This window comes from Rhipicephalus microplus, chromosome 1, assembly GCF_043290135.1.
Source record: "Rhipicephalus microplus isolate Deutch F79 chromosome 1, USDA_Rmic, whole genome shotgun sequence".
NCBI lineage: Eukaryota > Metazoa > Arthropoda > Arachnida > Ixodida > Ixodidae > Rhipicephalus > Rhipicephalus microplus.
The window spans coordinates 18,028,730-18,055,357 of NC_134700.1; the positions used below are offsets into that span (position 1 = coordinate 18,028,730).

At 44.3% G+C, this 26,628-nt stretch overlaps 1 protein-coding gene across 7 annotated transcripts in view; it reads right to left on the reverse strand.

The window, feature by feature from the left end:
- Nucleotides 1–26,628, reverse strand: part of LOC119178158 (dual oxidase maturation factor 2) — an 832,350-nt gene that overhangs the window by 346,824 nt on the left and 458,898 nt on the right. For 6 of the 7 annotated variants that reach the window (XM_075887924.1, XM_075887832.1, XM_075888066.1 and 3 more), the window contains one exon: nt 17,221–17,355. The exons of the other annotated variant lie outside the window; for it this stretch is intronic. In XM_075887924.1, the coding sequence (XP_075744039.1) occupies nt 17,221–17,355 (135 nt within the window). The remainder of the gene's footprint in view (nt 1–17,220; nt 17,356–26,628) is intronic. 7 annotated transcript variants of the gene reach the window in all.

A 26,628-nucleotide genomic window follows, 5' to 3' on the forward strand; every position in this document is an offset into this window, starting at 1 on the left:
GTCTGTCTGTCTGTCTGTCTGTCTGTCTGTCTGTCTGGCTGTCTGTCTGTCTGTCTGTCATTCTGTGGACTTGTCTGTTTGTTTGCTGAAACAATACTCGATACGGCCAAAATTCAACCCCATCCGCACCACCTTCCCATATTGCTCAAGTATAAGGATCCATACTTGTGATTGTCGAATAAAAAGCAAGCATTGTGCATATCTGAGGCACAATAACAGCACGCCAATATTTCGTAAGTATCCCTTCATACTAAAAAAGACATTTATAGGTAATTCTAAGGACCGTAGGCTTTATAACGCTGTGCCGATAATGCAACGCTTGCACGAAAAGGCAAGTGTTGCCAACACTTTGCTAAGACGACACGGTGGTGGCACCTACCCTGCGCCTTGCGTTCTACACATTGTTGCTTCCGAGACGGGTGCGCACGACATGCGCTTTGTTTTTCAAGATAGCCGCCATTTACGCACGTTTCACGTGTGACACTTCTCGATGCGCTTGCTCACCTCCACTGTTTGTCCGCTACACGCATCGAGGCACTCAAATGCAGCGCCACCAGAATACCACTCACCAGTTTCCTCGCACGGAGCACAAAAAAAAACGCTTTGTTCACTCTCTCCCGACGCAAGACTATCGTCTTTCGACGACATTTGCAGTGAAACATGCATATAAGGGGCCAATTTTTCATTGGGCTCCCAGCTGTTCAAGCGTCGAATTGGTCTTCCGTCTTCAGCCATCTTACTAGGAGTTCCATTGATGATTGGCGCAGGAGCATTATTGGCGCAGGAGCATGAATGCGTAGGTGTCTCGGTGGTGGTCTCGTGTTATCGCTAGCGGGAACGTAGGCCCCAAAATAACCTATATTGTTCGCGAAGTGGGCATAATCTTAACAAAATGATGTACTTCAATCTTGAAGCATCTTGCACACAGCATGCGTGCTTTGCGCTGAGAATAATTTACAGTGTATAGGGCAATAACGAAATTTGAAGAATGTAGCAATATATACAGCTGCCCTTGCACTGCGAGCAACAGAAACTGTGACTGCGAACCACCTCTTTTATATATGCATGTTGCTCTATAGCTCGATCTACCTCAATAACTGACGCCTGTTTTTGTGCGTGTAAAAAATAGTGATGGCGAGATATGCATACAGCAAGCATTAAGGTTATAAGAGCACCTATGAAATGAAGAAATAATAAACATACCTAAAGAGACGAGTGATTTTTTGAACTAAAGTTTATTCACAAAAGATGCCAGGTTTTGTCCTACACCAAACACGGAAACCAATTCGTGAAACTAGAGTCTTAACAAAAAAAAAAAAACAGTAGGGCAGTTGTCACCTCAGAGTTTAAAATGCAAAAAAACGTCCTTTTTACGCATGGGCATACAGAAAGAGAAAAAAAAACATCTGAGATCTGAGGTCAAAAGTACAGCCCGCATCTCACGGGGAGGGGGGAAGGGTTGAGCTGGAGTAATTTGGTCACAGAGTAGGGGAGAATATCACGTGAATGTTTCGTAATTAAATTAGGTTTCGAAGTGCCTAATTGTTATTTCGTCTTTATTATTCCAATTTATTGAATGAAGTAGAAGCTTTGCCTACAACGAGTGGTGGGACGCTGATGTGCGATCTTTCGCCATGCAATACGGGGTGGCAGGTGATCGACTGTGCAGCTCTACTGGTCGGTTATTACTAGGTGACACTGCGTGCGTCGGCCTTATGAAGTGAGAGAGGGGGAAGCAAGAAGTTGGCACAAGACTCAAGATTGTAGCTAAATACGCGAGGCGCGAGCATGCGCAGTGGGGGTGTGGACGTTGTTGCCGACGTACGACGCGTGACATTGTGTGACTAAGAAATGCTCCGCATTTAAAAAACCCAGGTAATGGCAATTGTAGCAGCGGCTTCCAAACTCGCCGAAATTTCAGTGCTTCTAAGCACTTTGTGTTCGCCAGCAGTAATTCATCGCATTTGCCTGGTGTGCGACCACCAGCGGCGCTGCGAACCATGCTTCTGTGAGGTCAGCATAGAGAAACACACCATATAAAGAGTGGCCACTCGAGCCTCTTCGCGGCCCAGCAAGATAGGCTCTGACCACCCGCTACAAGGCGCGCCCCTGCTCGCTTCCACTCTTCTGTCGCTGCATAATATAGCCGCCTCAGGAGGTCAATAAAAACTTAAGTTTGACATTAAATTTTTTCAAAGAAAAAACTTTATTGATTTGTGCAACTTTGCACATCCGCTTTACAACGTGTCCCACTCAGGACGTTTATAGCTTTACCATAAAAATGAGTGAAGTTTTACTAGAAAGTGTTGTTTTTCGCCATTTATTTCGCACAAAGGGTACAAACTCATGCGGTTTAGAAGTGCTGATTATGTCTTCTTTTTGTGCATGGGAGGGTGTGTAGCCTAGTGGTAAAGACAATCATTCTCGGAGCATCACGGTACGGGTTCAAATCCCAGCCTCGAGAAGAAAAAGTTTCGTTATTTTATTTATGCAAAAGACATTGTCGGTTTTGACCAGCCACTCGTAGCGCAGAAAGCAGCGCAATAGCTGGGCCGCAGGGCCCTATGGAAGTGTCCGGTGTTTGTGTATGTTTCTCTATAAGGTCATTTCCACGATTCGAGACGCGGCGCCGTGTAGAAACTACCGTCGTGGTAAGACTCGGCAAATAGAGAGTTCAATCTTTTATCTTATGTGTGATGCCTACCTGCGCTGTTTTAACAGCAGTGAGTGTCCGCTCTTAACGCTCATTTGAAAAGCAGAACACTTTGTTTCGCAAAACTGCAGCCGCTTGTCTCCGCGGCGAGTGCTGCGCAGTGGTGAAGTACTGGTTCGTGCTTTTATATGATCACCCACACGTGAAAAGGGCGTGAGCTTTCACAACTTCCCAAGGACAAGAAGCCGAGAAAGAAGTGGATTGTGAAACTGAAAAAAGCAAAAGCGGCCCACGCCTTCATCGATCGTGTACAGCAAGCAATTCTTTGACAGCAACTTTTGCTATACCCACCCTACACTTCACTTTTTGGTATGATTGCAACCGTGTTCAGGCACCTCGTTAATACTTGAGCCATTCATTGTACATGGGCACAGGCATAGGCCACTTACACCAGGTGAGAAGCGGTCGCAATACCTACCAGAAAGGCCCCTAGACAGGGAGCGGACGAAACGGCATCCGAATGCATTCCAACAAACGCGCTTCTTCAGCGCAACTGAGTGGCGCAGGACATCTGAGACTACAATTTGGTTTGCATATGCACATATATACGTTGTTTACTGATGAAGACAAGCGCACGCCTAGCGGACTGCTACCCTTAAATTCATAAGTGAAACCTGCTTCGCTGTTTAGTGCACATTCATGAAACGTTGTCACATAATTTTTGTGCCCCAGTGCGTGGTGTTTACAATCAGCGATAGCTATTATATTCTGATACCGAGAGACGGCCTTGTGTGGTATTAATATCACCTTCATTGAACAAACGTTACTGAGACAAACTGCAGTCATTTGCATCGGCCAGGGGGTGGTTTAAAGGAACTTGTCCCCTTCCCGAGTCACACCAGCACCTACCTCTCTAGACCTCTCCTACTGCGATACAACACTGTTTGCCTCCTGTTAACGCCCTTTGGTGAAATCCATGTGTAATTATCTCAAACTGGGTAATTTGAAACTGCTTTGCAATTTTAGTAGGTGCCAAAAAGCGTCGATTGACTGCCGAAGCAGCAGTATAAACAGCCGCTCAGCAGTAATTATTTATTGTTTGCGAATGCCAGAGTTGCCGAAATCAGTTACTCTCACACATATTGGCGTATGCAGTCCCTATATTTCCGCTGCAGAAAAAAATAATTTAATAAAAACAGCAAACGTATCCTTCACCTTAGGACTTTTGTGAAAGCTAACGTGCTTTTCACATGTGGACGAAGCACACCTAGACACACAGCAGTACTTCACAATTGTGCAGCACTCGGTTGACACAGTACCGGTGTGTGGCGGGCTCGCAAGTCCACGTGTTTGCAGGACCAGAGCCGCGACGGCGATGCGATCTCCAGTGACGGCATCGGCGGCGCACATTCAGCAACGTGGCCTGCGTCGTACACTATCACGCCTTCAATGAGACACCGCGGCGTTTCACTAGTTGTATCTGTATACTTCTAGTTACTGCAATTCCGTGGTTTGGCTCCACGGTTATTACCTGTCCTAAGTAGACATAGTCTTTTACAACTTATTATTATTTATTTACAATACTGCTAGCCCTTGTGGGCTGTAGCAGGGGTGGGAGGTGAATAGGTAATCAATACAATAACTATGTTAGGCGAAAAACAAGTCCAGCCGTCGTTGAAAATCCGGTGAGGATCTACATCCTGTAAGTACCTCGGAAGAAAGCGCATTCCAGTCAACAATAGATCGCACCAGAAACGAAAACTTAAATACATCCACCCGCGGTACATAAGCTTGGACAGAAAATGAGTGATTGGTACGAGCCGACACTCGTCCTGGGGGGCGCTGGTATACACTGGGATCCAGCTTGCAGTTCTTATGATACAGGTCATAAATAAATTTTAAGCGAGCTATTTTTCTACGTGTAGCTAACGATTGAAGGTCAGCCCTAGCAAGCAACAGTGATACAGACTGTGTTCTCATGTAATTTGAATAAATAAACCTCGCGGCCAATCTTTGTACTCGTTCAAGTGTGCTAATTTCAGTTTTAGTATGCGGATCCCAGATGATAGCTGCGTACTCCAGCGTTGGTCTAACAATAGTCTTATACGCCAACAATTTAACAGAGGGCGTTGCATTACGGAGTTTTCTTCTCAGAAAACCAAGCTTTCGCTTCGCCAGTCCTGTAATGTTGTCAATGTGCTTGTCCCCCTTTAAACTGCTGGATATAGTAACACATAAGTATTTAAACTTATTAGAACTCTTAATTTCTCTATTGTTTATTGTGTATTTATAGTTAAGGGGGATTTTTTATTTGAAATTGTCATGCAAACAGTTTTATCAAAATTAATTTTCATGTCCCAATTTTCACACCAGTTGTCAATACATCGAAGAGCATCATTGAGGAGCATTTGATCAGAAACACTTTTCACATGACAAAACAAGAGACAATCATCTGCATATAACCTTACATCAACAAAAGGAGGCACAACCGTTGCAATATCATTCACATAAATTAAAAGAGTAGAGGTCCCAACACGGAGCCTTGTGGCACACCTGAGGATACGCGTAAATGCACTATTGCCAATCTCGAAACGCTGTTCTCTTCCGAGGCTCTTGTAAATTATTTATCATTTCTGCAGATCAATTTTAAGGCCAACTTTTCTGCTCTCCTTGTTTAATTCAGTAAGCTTGAATTGCAGTTTATCCCCTGAGTTACTCATCAAAGCAATGTCATCGGCGAAGTGCACGTTACTAAGGTACTCTCCATTTGCTCTTTTTCCCAACTTTTCTTAATATAGGCATCTGAGAACTCCCTGTGCACAAGCAGTAAGTAGCATTGGTGAGATTGTATTCATTTGTTTTGCTCCCTTCTTGATTAGTACTCTGTCGCTTTCTTTATGGAGCACTATGATGGCAGTTGATCTTCTGTAGATTTCGTCCATGATTTTTATATAGGCTTTGTCGACGCCCCGATTCCACAGTACCTGCATGAGCATGGATATCTTTACTGAATTAAATGCCTTCTGGTAATCAATGAAGGCTATGTATAGTACTTGGCTGTATTCGTAACATTTCTCTATTTCCTGATTGATAGAATGATTGCGGTCGATTGTTGAGTAACGTGTTAAGAATACTTCTGCTTTTTGGGGTGATTGATTTCTAATGTTCTCCTTATTCTGTAAGAAATTACCTTTGTATATAGCTTGTTTACAAAGGAGAGCAAGCTTATTGACCTGTAACTCTTCAAGTTCTTGTAATCTCTTTTCGTAAGCACTAAGACGATGTTAGCATTTTTCCAAGATTCTTATACCCACCTTGTCAGGAGACACTTCATAAACAGGGTGGATAGTTTTTCTAAGGCGATCTCTCCTCTGTCTTTGAGCAGATCTGATGTTATCCGACCCTCGCCAGCAGCTTTGCCTCTATGCTTTCCATACAAGGCTTTTCTGGCTTCTTTCGCCGTTACTGGTGGCATGTCACCTGGGTTACTGCCAATACCTACAGAACGAAAACCTGGAGGCTTACAAAGAGCATTAAGCTGAAATTGAGGACGATGCAGTGAGCGATTGAAAGGAAAATCATAGGTGTAACCTTAAAAGACAAAAAGATAGCAGAGTGGATCAGGAAAGAAACCGAGGTTGAGGATATCGTAGTTGAAATGAAGAAGAAGAAATGAACATAGGCCGGGCTTGTAGCGCATAGGCGGGATAACCACTGGTCATAAAGGATAACTAACTGGATTCCCAAAGAAGGCAATTAGGGAGACAGATAGTTAGGTGGGCAGATAAGATAAAGAAATTTGCGGGTAGAAAGTGGCGTCAGCAAGCACAGGATCGAATTGACTGGTGGAGCATAGGAGGGGCCTTTGCCCTGCAGTGGCCGTAGTCAGACTGATTATGATGAAAATGATGATGATGACGTCGACGATGATGATGATGGTGATATACAGACTTGTAGGAAACGATACCTTCACGGGAACGATACCTTCTGTAGCCTTCTAAACATTCAGCTAGGACAAATCACAACAAAACGTTTAGGCAGCCACCCAGCTACATTAATGCCCACAAGTTCGCTCTCTTTCCTCGCGCAATTTTTCATTGGAATGCATTACCTGCGGAAGTAGTGAATGCTGCCTCGACGGCTTCATTCACTCAACAGATAGAAAAGATTAATTTCACCATATGAGTGATGTATGCTGAAAATAGTGTCATTTGAGTGCAATTCATCCGGCTACAAATGTTGAAAATATTCTTAGTTGTGCGCAGTTCTGTTGAACAGCGAGAAAATATATTTGACCTTTCTGTACTTGATAGTTATGTATTCTTTCATTTATTCCCTGTACTCCAGTGTCTTACTAGTTATTGCTTGAATGTATTGTTTGTATCCCACTCCTGCATGGGCCCGGGTAGGGCCTGCAGTATCTGTAAATAAAAAAATAAAAATACATACATTATGGTAGTGTTTGTCCTGACTACTGTACAGATATTTGTCAAGCTCCTCTGATATTTTAACTATCGATTAATAGTGGTAGTTACTTCCTTTTCCCTCAGTGCATGCAATGAAGTAACAGGAGAATAATGTGGATTAAAGCGCATTCACAAAGCACTCTCAAATCATGACTGGTAGATTACCACTAACACTCGAGAGGAAGGTATATACCAGCTGAATCTTGCTGGTACTTACCTACAGAACGAAAACCTGGAGGCTTACAAAGAGCCTTAAGCTGAAATTGAGGACGATGCAGTGAGCGATTGAAAGGAAAATGATAGGTGTAACCTCAAAAGACAAGAAGATAGCAGAGTGGATCAAGAAAGAAACCGAGGTTGAGGATATCGTAGTTGAAATGAAGAAGAAGAAATGAACATAGGCCGGGCTTGTAGCGCATAGGCAGGATAACCACTGGTCATAAAGGATAACTAAGTGGATTCCCAAAGAAGGCAAGTAGGGGAGACAGATAATTAGGTGGGCAGATAAGATAAAGAAATTGGCGGGTAGAGAGTGGCGTCAGCAAGCACAGGATCGAATTGACTGGTGGAGCATAGGAGGGGCCTTTGCCCTGCAGTGGCCGTAGTCAGACTGATTACGATGAAAATGATGATGATGACGTCGACGATGATGATGATGATATACAGACTTGTAGATGCTAGAGAGGCCATTTCGAGACACCCCATTTTATCAGTATCGCACAACGGAAATTGCAAATGACGAGCCAGAACACCCTCACATAGTTTTTCTTTCTTACCAGCAATGCGGTCGGCGGCATCGGCGCGCTCATTAGCCATCTGGAAGGTTTCTTGGCCCTTTTTATTGGGCTGCTACTAAAACAAATTCATAATTGCACTCAAAAACATTCGTTGTGAGTGCTAGTTGACTTTCGCGTTGCTGTTCGTACGACAAAGATTTCGCCCTAAGCAGACGATCCGCGCACAGGAGCCGTGGCTGCTCCAGCGCTCTGAGAGCGGAGCCTAGTGACACCTCACGCGAGAGGCCACCACTACAATTTAGGACGATATATACAGTCTGACAGATATATGCGGAAGGGAGGGCAATGCTCTTGGAATAGGATTTAGTGCAACAAAATTAAAATTGATAGTATTGAATGATCACGAAGACCAGGCAGCCTCAACGCAGGGCAAGAAATAGTAAGGAAAAGCGAGTACAAGTACCTCGGAGTATGGATAAATGAGGGACACAGATGTCTTGACGTACAGGAGAAAACAATGGCAGCAAAAGGAAAGAGAAATGATTTCAATAATGAAGCACCGAGTCTTATAGGGATACAATGGGAACGAGGTCTTTAGAGGTCTGTGGAAAGGCGTAATGGTCTCAGGGCTGCTTACATACGCGAACTCAGTGGTGTGCATAAAGTCAGAGGCGGGATCACGAATGCATGTAAATCAAAGTACTGCGGGACGCCTCGTGTTGAGCGCTCACGTAAAGACAACGAATGAGGCTGTAAAGAGAAACATGGCATCGGCAGGCTTTGTAGTAAGGGAGGCTCTAAGCCATATGGTATTTGAATGGGGGCTTGAAAAAATGAAGGAGCGCAGATGGGCCGGGAAAGTGGTAAGGTATTGGTATACAAAGAGCGTAGACACAAAGTGGAGAAAAAGTCATAAAAGGCTCACCAGTAAGAATACGGCTGACAGTGTGGGCGATATGACAGGCTGATTCCACGAGAGATCGACACTGGTCCAAAAGTTGATATTTTAGATTTCATTGAGTATTTTATATATCGTGCACCTCTCACCAGGTAGCCCGAAAGTACACTTCGTTTTATGATTAACGGCATAACTTACGAGAAAAATAATATCAAACTTCATCATCACAGAGGCACCAATTTTGTCACCTGTCATTTTCGGAAATTACGGATGCTATAAAAAGACAAATAATTTTGTTTCAAGGAAAATATCTTTACCTGAAATGCATGTCTGATAAAGAATGAATTCATACGGTTTCAAGTTTGTAGACCATAAGAAAATAGCTTTTAAAAATGTCTAATATTGCGACAGTTTAAAATAAGTTACGTATTCCCCTTTTTTTTTCTCCGAAAGTAATGCAAGCAGCGTTTTCAAACTTGACACGTTTTAAGGATATAGCGTGTTCATTAGGTAGATAAAATTATTGCTGCCGTAGGACAAATTTAAATTTTTATATATTGCCTCAATATTCTCATAATGGCAAAAGTGTACTCCACTGAAGTTTGAATAATAAAAAAACCCCTCTTCGATTTTTCTTAAAATCTCGTAAATATACAGCCGAAGGCCATCTTACAGTATTATAGAAAAACATGTTACATTATTTTGTTTTAGTGACAATATTCGTGGTACAAATCAGAGCTTTTCGAGAATGCGCTGATAAGTTGAGAAATATAGAAATCGGAACAGAAAAGCGGCAATAAGCTTCAAACGCGAGTAAACGTTACCGCATTTGGTGAAGAAAGTTTTACGTACTATACTTCAGTTTTGCAATCGCACTGTGGATACTTGCGCACAAGTATCCACAGTGCAAATGCAAAACTGAAGTATAGTACGTTAAAATGAATTTCACAATGTTTTTGTCTATAAAATTACGGGAGGCGTAATCTTTGTCCCTACTTTGAACCATATGATCTAAAGCATTGCCTCCGAGATGCGGCGCACAGAAATTCATCTGTTGAGCAGACGACAGATGACAACTTGCCCTGAAGCGCGTTCTTCAGTCTAATGCGGCAGTCTTCGTGACCCAAATGATAAAGATTTGTTATGAATTATTTATGAACTCATTCAACATTCAATTCTCTTACCCAATGTGTTGCACATGGCCGTCACAGCAACTCCATCTGTGTGTCAGTAATGGAGAGGCACCACATATTAGAAGTCTCAGTGCTCCATGTATAAGAGTGAATTCAGATACTGTAGAATACCGTGTTCAAAATAGTTACTCCTATCTGCTAAAACAGCCTTTCTTCACCGAATGCAGTCAAGTTTACTCGCGTTTGTAGCTTATTGCCGCTTTTCCGTTCCGATTTCTAGATTTCTCAACTTATCAGCGCATTCTCGAAAAGCTCTGATTTGTACCCCGAATATTGTCGCTAAAAGAAATATAATGCAACATGTTTTTCTATATTACTGTATAATGGCCTTCGGTTGTCTATTTACGAGATTTTAAGAAAAATGGAAGATGGTTTTTTTATTATTCAAATTTCAGTGGAATACACTTTTGCCAATATGAGAACTTTGAGGCAATATATAAAAATTTATATTTGCCCTACGGCGGCAATGATTTATCTACCTTATGAACACGCTATATGCTTTAAACGTGTCAAGTTTGAAAACGTTGCTTGCTTTACTTTCGGAGAAAAAAAATGAGGAATACGTAACTTATTTTAAACTGTCACAAGATTAGACATTTTCAAAAGCAATTTTCTTAATATCTACACACTTGAAACCGTATGAATTCTTTCTTTATCAGACATTCATTTCAGGTAAAAAATAGTTTCCTTCAAACAAAATTATTTGTCTTTTTATAGCCTTTTGCAATTTTCGAAAATGACACGTGACGAAATTGGTGTCTCCGTGATGGTGAAGTTTGATATTTTTTTCCTCGTAAGTTATGCCGTTAATCATAAAACGAAGTTGACTTTCGGGCTACCTGGTGAGAGGTGCACAAAATATAAAATACTTCATGAAATCTAAAATATCAACTTTTGAACCCGTGTAGACATCTCGTGGAATCACCCGGCAGCAAGGAAAACTAAGGTACCTGCCAGTGAGGCGGAAAGAATTTATTGAATGACAGCGATGAAAAAGAAGATGGCTCTCAGTAACTACCGAAAGGCCGCAAGAACGAAATAGAGCGGGAGAGATTTTTCGGTAATTCAAGGGGAAGCGCACTACTGTTTTGAGTGAGGTCGGATTACCTTGGAACTAGTCATCATAAAGCGAGATTCAATGAAGGGGATCAACAATGTACATGCTGTGGGTCAGCTAAGGAAATGGTGGAGCATATGCTGATAGAATGCGACAATATCCATCGAGGTATACGTGTGGATACAAGCCTACGTGAGACTTAAGGTTTTAGGAACAAACAAGGAAAGCTGAACGTGTCCGCGATAGAAGCAAGTAAAAGACGGTTATAGTATAGGTGGCACAAAAGTAGAGAGAAAGAATAGAAGTAGTGAGAAAATGAGGTCACTCTGCCTGAACAGGTAAAGATAAAACATAGAATTGTTTTGTTATATTGTTACGCAAAGGAAGAGACGCCGTATCGACGAGGCTGTGGAATAGATGTATTTGAAACCAGCGGTAATGGCGTGACCAACTCACCAGCGAGCGAGCGGAGACCACCCTTCGTCTTCGTCGTCAGGCACACACGCGCGTCGCCCCCTAGAATATCAATATACATGCATGCAGCATAATCCCCGGCGGCAGAAGCGCTGTCTCGGCGCATCTAAATGTCAACTTCACTAGGAGAGTAATAGGGCTTAAAGCGCGCAACATATACAACATCGGCAGCCTGTTGGGCACATGAAGGCGACGGGGCGACAGGACTTATTTCATATGTCGCAGGAGTAACCACACAAATGACTGCGTATGGACCTGTGTAGGGAGTAAGCAGTTTCTCTGACAAGCCAACTCGACGGGTCGGAGACCAGAGCAGGACCAAAGAACCGGGTGGAAAGTGTACGTCGCGGTGTCGTTGGTCATACAAACGCCGTTGCTTCTCTTGAGAGGTCAGAAGGCGAGTACGGGTGATTTCGCGTGCGTGAGCGGCCGGAGTGATAGCGTCTATGGCATATTCACTGGTCGGTACTGCAGGGGACAGTATGACGCTGTCTAGAGGCAATGTTGGTTCTCGGCCAAACAGCAGAAAAATTGGTGAGAAAGCGGCAGTGTCATGGCGCGAAGAATTATGGGCAAATGTGACGTACGGCAACGCAAGATCCCAGTCGGTGTGGTTGGTAGAAACATACTTAGCGAGCATGTCTGTAAGAGTTCAATTTAGACGCTCCGTGAGTCAGTTGGTTTGTGGATGGTATGACGTGGTCAGCTTGTGTCTAATTTGACAGGACTGCAAGATGTCGGCTATGACTTTCGACAAAAAGGTGCGGCCACGGTCTGTAAGCAGCTTCCGTGGGGCTCCGTGTTGAAAAATAGCGTCCTTGAGGAGGAAGTCGGCGACGTCTGTGGCACAGCTTGTTGGAAGTGCTCGTGTGATGGCATAACGCGTGGCGTAGTCGGTGGCCACAGCTATTCTTTTGTTACCCGAGGAAGACAAGGGGAAAGGGCCATGTAGGTCCAAGCCAACGCGGAAGAATAGTTCTGACGGAATGTCAAGTGGTTGAAGGCGTCCGGCGGGAAGTGTCGATGGCGTTTTGCAGCGCTGAAATTTCTCACAAGCCGCCACGTATCTTCTGACTGAGCGTGCAAGCCCTGGCCAGAAGAAGCATCGGCGTACTCGGTCGTAAGTGCGTGACACACCAAGGTGACTGGCCTTCGGAAGGTCATGAAGTTCATTTACAACTTCCGAAAGTAGGAGTTTCGGAATGACAAGCAGCAGGGCCGGTCCATCCGGATCAAAACTTTGGTGGTATAACACACCATCGTGGAGCACGAATGAGCGATGGGACTGATTGGAAGATGGGGATTCGAGGCGCTCAATGATAGCACGCAAGGACGCATCATGCCGCTGCTCGTCACCGATGAATGTCATTTGCGAAATAGAAAAGACGCAAGGCTCGCTGTCGGTGTCAGGCATAGTGCTTGACTCACCATCTGGGTAGCGGGACAGGCAGTCTGCATCCCGATGTAGGCGTCCGGACTTGTACGTCACCATGTAGGTATATAAAAGAGAAATTTATTCGAAGTGGATAAGGCATTAGGGCAACGTGAAAATGAAGTTTTCATTTTTTTCTCCCGAGTCCGGTGGCATACATGTCACCACGTCATTATAAAGGGGACGCCCATAGCATCCAGCCATCTGAGGCCAAATGCCATGAGGATTCCTGGGAGAGGCTCAGTGGTAGAATGCCTAGCGGTAGTTTTCCTCGGTTATTTGCCGGTGCTGCTGAATGCATGTCGTTGAAGGGTTCATTCATGGCCCCTCGTGCCTTGAGCACAAATCAGTTCCAGTTACGAACTCGCACATAGTACTGCTAATGCAAAATCAGACCATGCGACATAGAACCAGTGTATAATTATGTTTCGCTAGTTAAAGGCCACTGAACAATAGGTAGGTTAAAAGTGAAATATATGTGTTTTGGGCATCCACCACGCCACCGCAATTTTATACCAAGGTCTTGAGTTTTGACTGAATTACTTGTAAAAGAGGGGTCCCACCAGACACACGGTGCATATATATAAACCGGCGACTGAATTGTGGTTGTGCGGAATAAAAATACGCGAGCGGCGAGCTGTGTTCAGTGCGAGTGTTGTGATTTTATGCGAGCGTCATGGGCATGTTTTTGCACGTGTAAACAATGTTGTATGCTTCGAAGCTAATTAAATGAACATACACTTGCGCATAGTGTTCACCAATGACCAAAATGGGCATCTGGGCACGTTGGTATTCATGTATAAGAACGGCAAAAGCGCACTGAAAAGTGAGGACACAAAGAAGGCACACACACGCACACACACACACACACACACACACACACACAGCGCTACATTCAACATTTTCTATTGCGATTGCAAGGCTACTTCTAGGGTCAAGAATAAGTATGCGCACGTCTGTAGCACAGTAAAACAAGTTCATTAATAGGCACCAAAACGGACGCCAAAAAAATTAATTTCGTGTTCTACTGAACAACAGATGCGCGCATGATTATTGTTTCTTGGCCCTTTGTGTAGCCTTGAAATAGCAAAATAAAAATGTTGAAAGTAGCGCTATGTGTAAGCGTGTGTGTGTGTGTGTGTGTGTGTGTGTGTGTGTGTGTGTGTGTGTGTGCGTGTGTGTGTGTGTGTGTGTGTGTGTGTGTGTGTGTGTCTTCTTCGTGTCCTCCTTTTCCGTGTGATTTTACCGTTCACAAGCTTGCGTATGGTACGGCTGCGGACACATATTTTCTTCATTGGATGTAAAAATATACTGCCATATTTTACTGAAAAAGTTCCCTGATGAATGTAAATAGATATTCCCCTCAATTTTCTCGGCTTATTTTAGGGGCAAAGCTCTTTAGGATGTTGGTCTGTCTTTCCCCCGTTAATGTATGTAGCCACCTTGCAAACATTCTCACTACACCTCATCACTGATCCGCCACCTCAGTGACCATAAAGTCAATACGGTTGAAAAGTAGCTAAAATAAAACGCGTAAAGTCGTGTACTTGTATCCATGTGCGCATCAAATAGCCATACATTATCCGCCTGTGTCCATCCTTTGTTTCTACGCGACAGCCTATACTTGCACCTTTGCAAACTGCCACTACTTCGTCTTCGCAAACATTTCGATACGCTGCATCCCCGATCCATCATTTCACCAACCATAAAGCGGTTTTAAGGTAGGGGGAATGGAAGCGACGTATACCTACCACTTACCAATAATAAAATTTCTTGTATAATTATATACAGTGTCTATCACGTCTTTGAGGATGTAGTGGGCGATATTCGCGGATGGTTGACAGTTTAGTGATGAAACCCTTGAGCGCTTTGCCCATTCATCAGCATTCACTCCGTGGGTATGCTGTGATTTTTTTGCTCAGAGTGTAAGTAACGATTGTTGGTCGGCTGTTCAATCGACCGATGCGCAGGCGTCAGCTGCATGGTGAGCCAAGTTTGACGGATATTGCTAATAGGTTCGTGACCCTGATCTTACGGCTCTGCATTGTCATCTTCAACAAGCTGGTCCCTCGGCTTCTTCATGAAAGGGCAACATTACTTTTTGCATTTCTTAACATTTCTTTCAAAGATGTTCGACCACATCGTTGTGTTGTTCTAATGTCTTCGTTAAGAATTTCAATCTGTCCATCAGTTCCACCCAACTTATTCATTCTTTCCGATATCATAGTTTCATGTTTTGTTAGTTTTGCCTGGAAAGTGTTCAGCTTGTCGATCATTTCGTTTGCTTGCATGTTAACGCCTGAGCAACTTTCACAACAGGGCCCACGATGTGCCTCATTATCACTAGAAAGCAAGAATAATAGATTCAAGTACGCTACTTAATTAGTAAAGAAACAGTTTTCAATGGCGAGCGCATTCTTCTAATTGTTTGCTACAACGACAGGCTCAGCATGACGGCATTAGAGGAACCAGCAATGCACAAAGCAATCTACGTGCATGAAAAAAAAATAAAGGCAGCTTCGACTAGGGGCACTAATTCTGGAGGAAGTGTGCACAGAGCATTGTTTGTTTCTCTTCGGTTTTCTTTTCCATTCCTCCTCTCTTTCCCTATTTTCTGTATGACATAGCTCTCTTCATTCTATTTTATTTTCTCGTCTATTGTTTTTTCTTTCTTGATGGTCCTATTTTTATTTGTATTAAATTTTCTTTCGCTCTCGCTCTTTTCCACGCTTCTGTTTTTGAAATCTTTATGCCATGTTTGGTCTGGGTTGAGCCAAGCACAAGAGTTGCTTTTTGTTTGCCTGTATTGGTAGGTTATCACCACAAATGCACTCCGAAAACACCAGAAAGAAGACCTCACCATGAAGTGGTGTGCCACACATGAAATTCTGCTCCAAGCGGTGACGAGAGCGCGGCCTCTAAAGTGCTTCACACTTACAAAAGCACTGCTCACTGTATCAACAGCCTCATGTTGGCCAGCGGCCCAGCTCAAAATGCCCACGAATGAAAATATTGCAACGCGTGGTGTCTATTTCAGTTATGCTGTATTCAGTTTTTGCCTGCAAGGACTTAAAGAAATGCAAAGCGTGAGCTACGCCTGCATTGTTCCAGAAGCTTCAAGACATTTGTATGGCGTTTCACGTCCTAGAACCTCCATATGATTAAGAGGAACGCCGTAGTAAAGGCCTCCAAAAATTTCAACAAAGCTGTGTTCTTTAATGAGAACACATCACGGGTCTGTACCATTTTCTCTCCATCAAAACGCGACTGTCACGGCTGGGATTCAACCTACGACCTTCGGTTCAACAGCCGAGCACAGTAACCGCTACCCCAGCACGGTGAAAGATTTGGTTTTCAGAAAAAAAAAATTGCTCGCGCCGGTTTATGAATTTTTTTGACGCTTCTTTCCTTATGGTCGAGCCTCCTCCATTGGCGTTGTGGGCAACAGCCACCGCTCACCATCACGTTGATGACGACGAAGAACAAGAACGTTCCAGACGACAAGTTCACTTTCTGCCTTCACAGAGCAGCACATGCAATGTACCCCACTATACGTCATGGCGATGACGCTATCGATGATGAAGAACAAGGGGGTTCTAGACCACACATTCTCTTTCTGCCATCACGACCCACCACACGCAAGGTACCCACTATATGCCACGACAATTATGATGACGCTAAGGACGATACAGATGATGTCGACTATGCTCATGAACAGCGACTGGCTTGTGCAACATAGAACGTTTAATATCCTTCATTATGCATTTCCCGTAACTTGAAACAACCAGCGACCACCAGGGTAACGTTTACAGACCTCGCCTTTGTCAACTGCAGGCTAGATCTGATACCACGAGGCAGTAATATTGAAGGCTAAATCGAATTCACAGATCAGCGCAACATACCAGTTATGACCAATAAACAGTTTATATAACGGCACACCGCTTGGCACTCGTTTACACGCGTGAGAATCAATGCCATGGGTGATTTACGGTAACACCGAATGATCGCACTGCTTTGCCCCCTCACCGGGCAAAATATTTTACATGAGACGAAATCATAGTTCTTTCTATATTTATGGAACGTGTGCTAACTTTCAAAATACCACATGCTTCCTCACCTTACCATTAGTCACTTAAATAATTTTTTCAGTCTGTACGCCTGATGAGTAGCTCACACAAGGGCATGTGGTAGCAAGCTCGGGTAAAAATCCCGAAACTAGTGTACACTTGTATGGTCATTGTATATGCCATTTGTATTGACGTTCAGCGAGCGAAATTTTTCATTCTTATAAGCAAAATCTACCAACTCACCAAACAATGTGATGTTGACGCTGTTAAGTCCTATGTGAACGCCTACCCGGGCGGAAATGCGGTCAGCGGAGAAGGCACGGTAGGGACTAGACACCACGGCGCTGGCCACATGCCAATCGCTGCCATAGATGCAGGCTGTAAGAAAGACAAGTACAGCTTGAGTTCTTCACATTAATGAGTAAATACAACAGAGTTTGAGACAAAGTCAAAGACCGTTACCGAGGATTGCCATACTGCAGACGCAAGTTCGAATGCTAAAGTTAGAGCATGGTTTGACGCTTTAGGACGCATCTTATTAACAGCTGATTATTCATATATTGCAGCACGTAAGCCTTTTCAACAACCCCCATTTCTGTGACAGCTGTACCAGATGCTTCCAATTCATCGCTGCGAACTTTATTTAGCCACTCAACGAGATCAGCCACATACACTGCCTTGGGTCGTCTTGATAACTATGCTGCCGCAATGGCTTACCATTGCTTATTTTTCATGCGCGTAGCATATCCCGCCCAGATTAATTTCATCAGTTCTGCATGAATGAACTAGAACACATGCAACCCCTGCTTGCTCCCTGATTAATTTTGATGGCTTCACATTTTCTAATGTTAAGACTATAGTTTTAAAATCTAGTATTATGTAACTTCGTCGGCGAACTACAGTACAAATGTATGAGTACGAATAAAATAAACTGTCCAGCTAATTTAGTTCAAAGATTCCGTTGTTAAAATCAAAAAAGTAAAACTGACTCAACGTTGCTGGACATTTTCCTTTCTTTTGGGGTGACTGTCCGGCTGGCTCCAAAGCTAGCGATTTTTCTTAGTGCAGTCATCGATAAGAAAGACAGCCACACAAAAAAAGTAGTCCCTAATGCCCTTCAATATCAAAACCACTTCTGTAAACGTAAACCGCTCAACTGCGACTTTGCCAAGTGCACGGTCTGCGGAACTAGTGAAGAAAGCACTACAGGAGCAAGAACGGTGTGAAAACGACTGGCAGAGAGGAGAACATCACTACGAAATGTCCCTAGCTTAAGAGCCGGCTCGACAGTCACTCCATGCACCGAATTGGTCATGAAACTTCATATCAGCTTCGTGTTTTTATTAGAAACATTGAACTAATACTGGTTGGAGAGGTTATTTTATTCGCATCAACTTTTACCAAGGCAGATTTATTACTGTCTATGACATTAATTTGGTTTCTTTAATATAGTGACCAATAATTATTTTGTGGCAGAAAACATAAAGGATGCCACCTGGCATACGTCACCTGAAGGTAATAATGGCATACGTCACCTGAAGGTAATAATAAGGTAATAATGAAGGTAATAATAAGGTGGCATTCATGCCATTTATTCGTAAACATTACTATTATTACATACTCGTCAAGAATGGCATGATTTAGTGTTATGGTCTTGAGGCATTCGCCGATGTTTACTTCAGTATAAAAATATTATATGATCAGATATTTATGTGTGCATAACATAACTGCCAATGGCTACATGGAAAACGTAAAGTATCGCCTCCGAGATATCTCGTATTCACAAAGATCTCGGAGCCCTACTTACCGTTTTTGTTAAAGGAAGTGTGTTAGCCCATGTACAGTGCACGTATCTTACAGGAGTACGGTCACAAGCGGGGGTTCAGACTTAGGAAGCGTCAGGACCGCGTTTGCCGTCACCTCGCATGCCACTCTGCAGGCATGCTCGGGCACCGAAGGCGGTGAGCGCAGCGCAGCATGTACACAGTACTCCTCTCAGAATTCCGAAGCAATTTATTACCTGTAGCAAGCCCACAAAACGCATCATTCCCCCACCCAAACGCGGCGAAATACACAGCGAATGGCGCCGCTAGCACGTCTTCATGGCAAAAAGGCTCACTGAGATGAGAGAAACGGTCCGTGGCGACCATACTGTGTACTCTCACGACCAGTTACCACAAGGCAGGGCTAACTCCATGCGCGTCCGCTTTCAGTAAGTTCTGCTCAGCGCAGTTTGACCACGCGCGAAGCCACCCCACCGGTCTTCGGTCAATAGTTTGGAAGGGGCAACGTAAGGTAAGCGCTCGCCGAGCGACCCCAAAACAAAGGAAGTGACGGACAAGAGCGATAATTAGGCGACCCTCAAGATTCGCCTTTACGAGTTGAGCACAATAACGCTATCCTGTTCCTAGTGCCTACTTCACAGACTTAGTAAATTAAACCTTTTCGAACTTGATAATGTGAGGGGCTCTGACGTGGACAAAAAGGACAGACTGCAAGTCGGACATGAAACTTCATTGGGGACGAACTTGTGACCACACAAAAGGAAAGACAGATTCCAGCAAAAGACTGGCACTGATAGCGGCGAACAGAGCGTCGGCTGTCGATCTACTAACAAGCGGTGAAGCACGGTGGCAATTATGCATGCTGCGTCCAATATTCCAGTCCTGTCTTTGGTCTTTAATAGAGAGTTATAGTATACCGGGCTTACCGGGATAACGGGTGTACCGTTATACCGGAATCGAAGTGCACATGCGCAGATACGTACGTCACCCGTACCACTTCCCGTACTTGTGGTATTTTTCTGATTTTACGTTACCGTGGTAGTGTAGGTGTACGTATTGTACGTAAGCATGGCGGCAGTTTCGGAAACCCGCTTCGAAGTGATTTTGGCATAGTTGTTGAAAGATTCACCTTGTCCGCCGCGAACGACTGTTCAAAGGAGCTTCGCTTGCCTTCAGTTAGCTTCGATGACCGAGTATTACGAATAATTTGGCGTAGTTTTGGAGATAGCTTCCCATTTCGAACGCGCCTAGGCCTAACCACAAGATCGATGTAAAGAAATCGGCAATGTATAGATGTTTTCGCGTTTGGTGCATGGTTCATATTTGTTCACTTTTATTATCACTAAAATAAACTTCTAACAATGCTTCGCGTGGTGGCATAGGCAAACATTCTCGTTTTCTTTTCATTTTCCCTGTTAAACTTATTACCCACCTAATAGTTGGCGCCACCATCCCAGCTGGGGCACGTAAACCACGTAAATGCCATCCCGCTAAACTATAAGAGGCTGCCCACAACGAACGTTTGCTACACGGTAACGCCATTCCCTTAACCTACGCTATCACGATAACGCTAAACTATAACTGTCTAATCTTGAGCGTTCGCAATCTTGCAAGCAGTCTTGACAGAACGATTATATAGCATACCGGGCTTACCGGGTTGCGTGTTTGACAACCGTATGCCAGAGAACGCGCGAGAGAGAAGGGTGACGCCCATGTCGTCTGCTACGGCGCTCACTGGGAGCGGCTACCACGAACGTTATTCCCGCGTTCGTTTAGAATTTTCGCTGTTTTTTTCGGCGGCCACGCCACCAGCCAAGGCTGCCGCGGACTCGCTGGTAGCGCCGGTACTGAGGGCAGCTGTGTGTGTGGTGTGCTTTGTGAATCGGATTGCTTTTGGGTTGTTTCCAAACTACTCATATCATAAGTAAACAGTCTTGGGCAATTTGCGTAGACGGGCTGCACATAAGACATGTTTGTTTGCCGCAGCGACGCTAGAAACAGGGGCCGCTTTTTCCCATAGATTCCGCAGCATGTTCGTCATGGCTCTTAAACTCATGTCAAGCTTAAATCCAGTCAGCTTATTACGCTGTTGCAGGCACGGCCGTATGTCACCGTTCATGTTTTGAGCAATTTCGAGGATACCAACAGTCTTGCCTACACGATCGATGCATATCGTTAGTAATTGCGAGTCTAAACTATCAAGTGTTCATAATACGCCCCAGTCGTTTGTTGTTTTTTTTTACGTGCAGCGAGAGCGGCGCAAAAACGTGAAGCAGTTGTTCAATCACCGAGTATGTCCTGTTTCAAAATAAACTGCTATTTACTTAACATTGCAGTGTCAGTTCGTGGTGCCTGCCGCAGTTTTGCGGACCTTGTGCAGCAGTCATTCTTTAAAATACTGCAAGTGTCTAACTTGCAGGTGACCATGGGTATTATTTGAAGCAAGATCCGGGAGATGCAGCCGTAGTTGCAGAGCAAAACAAAAACCAGATTCGACAACATGTGCGTGGCTCCCAACTGTATCACTGTGACGGTACTGAGCAGCTCACTACACTGACGAATAGAAAAAAGGTTGATCACAGGCAGATGGTGCAAAAGAAAACTGAATGACGGTTAAGGATGACTTTAGTTTTCAATAAATTTCTGCAAGAGTATGTTTGTTTATGTCAGATCTTTTTTTTATTATATTACCTCCAAGGCCTGAGGGCACCGCAGGAGGGCGTAGAAAATTCAATGCACACAAATAAGAAAGCATTAGTAATTTCAAACTTTACAATGTTAACTATATGGTTGCGTGCTTCAGAAAGGATCAGGTGTTTTATTATAAGTAAGCAAGTACTAATGAACAGAGAAAGTAAAAATCCTGTGAATAATGTCATCGGGTTCCTTTTGTTTTGCAAAAGTTTGTTTTTATTTTTTGTAGTCACCGACTCACTTCATTATTTCTACGCTTCCCCATTAAACTATCGCTGTAAGTCACTCTTGCTGTCTTCATGTGGATGGCTTCACACAGGCAACATGCATATTCACAATAGGCTCCCAGCAGTTTTTCTGAACTATTGGGCCTGCTTATGTGATATTTCTATTTTGCAATATAGCTCTTCCATAACTGTTTTAATTAACTTGACATATATTGACTTGAGCACGCTGCGCTCAAGTGTAAACAGTGTTTTCAGAAACAGAATGAAGAAAGTTCACCTGCATTAGCGAACTGAACTGGGCCGGTAGGTATGTACATTACAAAATGTTGATTTAGACAAGTCGTACCAATCTGTTTAAGACTCACAAGTACAAACAAACACTAGAAACTGCTCAAAACATAAACGGCAGCGTACGGCCGTTAGATGCGGCCATTAGAATGTGGATTAAAACTACAACTATGGGGGGTTAAAACTTAGGCATGAGCTAAACACGCGTGGCGAAAAACGAACTCCCAACGCGATGAAACCCCGCGGCCACGGCCGTACGTCTCGCTCCAACGCGTAAATATTGTGCGTCTACTACTCGTCATAATGCCACGAGTGTGCAGAGGCCGCCTGTCCGCGCAGTCTGCCCAGACACTGTTTAATTACGGCTTCAGTAGTTTGGAAACAACCCCAAAGCAGTCGGATCACTGGTATATTGACACAACGTAGCACCGCAATCACCCGCCCCTCACCGCGCGAGCGCAGCGACGACGGCGAGGACAGAGGAGGGTGTCAGGCATTGCGAGGAAATGACGTTTGCAGAGTTGGTAGCCTATGAGTGCCGTAGCAGACGACGTGGGCGTCTCCCCCCTCTCTAGTGTGTTCTTCAGCATACGGTTGTCAAACACGCTACCGGGTTACCAAATGTACCGTGATATTCGGCAACATAAATGTTTTCACGTTTGGCGCGTGCTTCATTTACTTTTATTATTACTACTAAAATAAACTTGTAGCAATGCTTTGCGCACTTGTACAGGCAAATATTTTCGTTTTATTTTCCTTTTCACTGTTTTTCACCTTCTTAACCATCCAATAGGTGGCGCCACTACCCCAACTGTGGCACGTAAACAATGTAAATGTTATCTCGCTGAACTATAAGACGCTGTCCACAACGATCGCTTGCTGCACGGTAAAGCCATTCCTTTCACCTCCGCTATCACGCTAACGGTAAACTGAAACTGTCTAATAACAACAATAAAGGAAGGACGTGCAATAATAAATAAGTACAAGCAATAAAGCACAATAACAACAATTATAATGCTTGGTTCTCGCGCATGTAATAGCTTGAGGCGCACGGCATGAAAGGCATTAGGTCATGGACTGCCTTGTTCCGAGTTCGTGATGTCCTCGCAGACAACCTCGTAGTCAAGTAGGCCGACACGGTCAACTACCCTGTATGATCCGAAGTACCATCGCTGAAGTTTGTCCCTAAGTCCACGTCGGCGTAATGGCGTTCGCACACAAACATGGTCACCGGGTTGGTATGCCGATAAGTATCGTCGGATATTGAAACGGTGGCTGTCGATCACCTGTTGGTTCTTGATGCTGAGGCGGGCAAGTTGTGCTTCTTCGGCGTACTGAAGGTAGAAAGTCGCATGGAGGATTTCTTCGTTAGTTACGTTGGGCAGCATGCCATCGAGATTCGTGGACGGGTTCCTTCCGTAGACCAACCTGTACGGCAACATCGGCGCCTTCTCTTGCACCGCCGTCTTTTAGTTTCAGCATAGGATGCGTAGGTCACGTATGAAAGGATGGCACCCCACGTCTTTTGTTCGAAGTGGACGTACATGTCCAGCATGTTGGTGATTGTCTTGTTTAGCGACTCTGCGAGGCCGTTAGTCTGTGGGTGGTACGCTATACTTCAGCGGCGGCTTGTCTGGCTGTGAGCCAAAATCCCCAGAGTTCGCTCTGCAGTGAAGACCTACCCTGTCGGTAAGAAAAACTTCTGGGGCACCATGACGCAGGACAATGTTGTCGACAAAGGACTTTGGTAGTTCGGCGGCACAGCCTTTGGGCAGCGTGTTTTTCTTGGTGCAGCGGTTGAAGTCTTGGTCGGTTAAAGTCTTGGTGCAGCGGTTAAAAACTTGGTCGACGCGGCTTCTCGTACGGTGGCCGGGGGCACGACACCGTTGAAGGGATGGGACGCTTACCGCTGCTGTATTTTCAGGTTGCGTTCCTCAGCGCTTAGTCAACGTGGCTTCTCGTACGGTGGCCGTGCAGACTTGGCCATGAAGTTCCACTCCCGCTTCTAAGCGTGCAGGGATGGTCAGAGCTGGTTCCTTCGGCTACCGGCGGCCCGCGACACAGTTCTCTCGTGGACGCCATCGCGGAATATGACTCCGAATACAGCGGCCTGCCAGACAACACCTCGGTTACGTTCCTCGGTGACCTGCCTTCGAGGGTTCTCGAACGTTGGCTGCGCTGCCTTGATCAGGCAGTTCCGTTTCCGAAAGTGCAAAGATGGCCACGTTTGGTTCCCTCGGTTACTGGCAGCTGGCAACATGGTTCACTCCCAGATGCCCTCGCAAGCCATGACGTAGGATATATAAGCCAGCCATGCTCCAGTTCGGTTGGGCACGACACCATTGAAGGGATGGGACGCTTACCGCTGCTGTATTTTCAGGTAGGTTACTTCAAAGATAATTCCTGTTTAAAAAGTAGCAATTACTGCCTTGTTGCGGTGTCGTGCATTCCTGACCTGCGTGATAAGATGTTCCGTACATTGCTGTTTCTTTCATGTCTGCGCCGGAAGTTTGCATCGTTGTTGTTGTTGCTTTCAGGTGACATTGAATCTAATCCCGGCCCTGGCGTCGAGGAAACACTCGCAATTGTTCTTGATACAGTGCGTAGGCTGGAAGCTGGTCAGAATACAATAATTGGTGAAATTAAGGGGCTAAAAGAAAAACAGGATGCTACTGATAAAGAAATCAAAAGCTTGATGATGAGAGTGGTCACTCTGGAAGCAAAGCTGGTTTCTAATGCCCCTCCGTCATCCAACTTTGCTGATGGTGCTATTGGTTCTATTTCTGATCAGCTTCAAGCAGTAGTATCAAGGTGTGATGAAGCGGAAAACAGAATGCGGCGATGCAACTTGTTGTTTTCTGGAATTTCCGATGAGCACAATTAAAGCTGGGAAACTTCTGAAAATAAAATTATCGCCGTATGCTCAGATAAGTTAGCGATCACCACTACCAGTTCTCAATACGAACGTGTGCACCGGCTGGGTAAATTTGCTTTGAACAGATGTAGGCCGATAATTGCTAAGTTTACATTTTTTAAGGACAAACAAGCAATCCTCACCGGTGCACATCAGCTGAAAAATACTGGCTTCTCTTTTAGAGAAGGTTTTTCGCAAGCAACACGGCAAGCGCACAGGAAACTGCTTTAGTTTGCTAGGGAACGGAATTGTCCTTTCAAACTAAATGTCGGCAAACTTCGTATCGATAATACTACATATATATCTATGACACTTGTTCTGACACCGTAGTAACCGCTAGATAGCTAGTTGCCGATGTACGCAGTGCTAACGTTCAGCAGCCGTCTACTTTATGTTCTCCTTCCCTTTCATTATCATTTACTAATATTCGCAGTTTGTTACCGAAACGTGTCTTGCTTTATTCATATTTCGAGGACAGTAAATCAGATATTCTATTGCTAACCGAGACTTGGCTTCACGCTGACGTATGCGACGCTGAGCTATATCACGCTTCAAATCAGTAATTCATTTATCGCCATGACCGGGTACATAAAAGGGGTGGTGGCGTGCTGTTAGCCATCAAACGAACTATATCTTCCTTCCTTGTCGATATAGACACTCCCCTCGATATAGTCTGGGTCGCCTGTCCTACCTTAGCTGGAAAATTATTGATGGGCGTATGCTATCGCCCTACGTCCTCTGACTGCCTTTTCGTGTCTGAGCTTCACAGAAGTATTTCCGGGGTTCTTGACCTGTTTCCCACCAGAAAAATTTACTTATTCGGTGATTTTAATTTTCCTGATATTAATTGGTCTCGCACGTCTTCTTCGAACAGTACGTCAAGTGAATTCATCGAACTATGTCTTGACTTTAATTTCACCCAGCTTGTCTCAGAGCCCACTCGCGATAATAATATTTTAGATCTTATTCTGACAACAGAGCCACATACCATAGGTACAATTGTGCAATCAGAAGGTTTTAGCGATCACAACCTTCTACAGTTTTCAAATAATATTCCACTAAAATTTCCGGGTGTTCAGCGCAAGGTAATCAGGGATTATAGCAAGGCAAACTACGATCTAATGAACTCTGAACTTGATGTCTTCCTACACGATACATTTCTTCCCTCAATCACTAACAGGGCTGTTCAGGATAACTGGAATTCCTTTAGAAACATTATAGCGCTCCTCATAGATAAATATGTTCCACTAATAACAATCTCTAACGACAAATCCAACCCTTGGTTTAATAAATCGCTTAGATCGCTCAGAAATAAAAAGAAAAGGTTATATGCTTCAGCTAAAAGGTTATCATTTTCTAAGTCATGGTCTATGTATAAAAACTGTTTAAAATCTTATTGTCTTGCGATAAGCGAAGCGAAAAAGAAATATTTTTCCGCCGACCTGTCTTCACTTTTACTGACTAACCCTAAAAAGTTTTGGCGTGCCATTTCGCCTGACCGTGGCAGTGACATTGTTACATTACATAACGCCGATAATGTTCCTGTCTCTGCATCTGAGTGTGCTTCAACCTTCAAGTGAGTGGGCCTTGCAGCAGCAGCGGCAACAACATGCTCAGAAACCCGTTCCACTTTATACTTCAGGTGGCAACCATCCTACTGGGCTGCATCGATACCAGCTGGTGCTGCGTTGGAGGGGGATCGTCTAGCGTGATGGTGCTGCGCAGTCTTCAGCCGTACATCGCC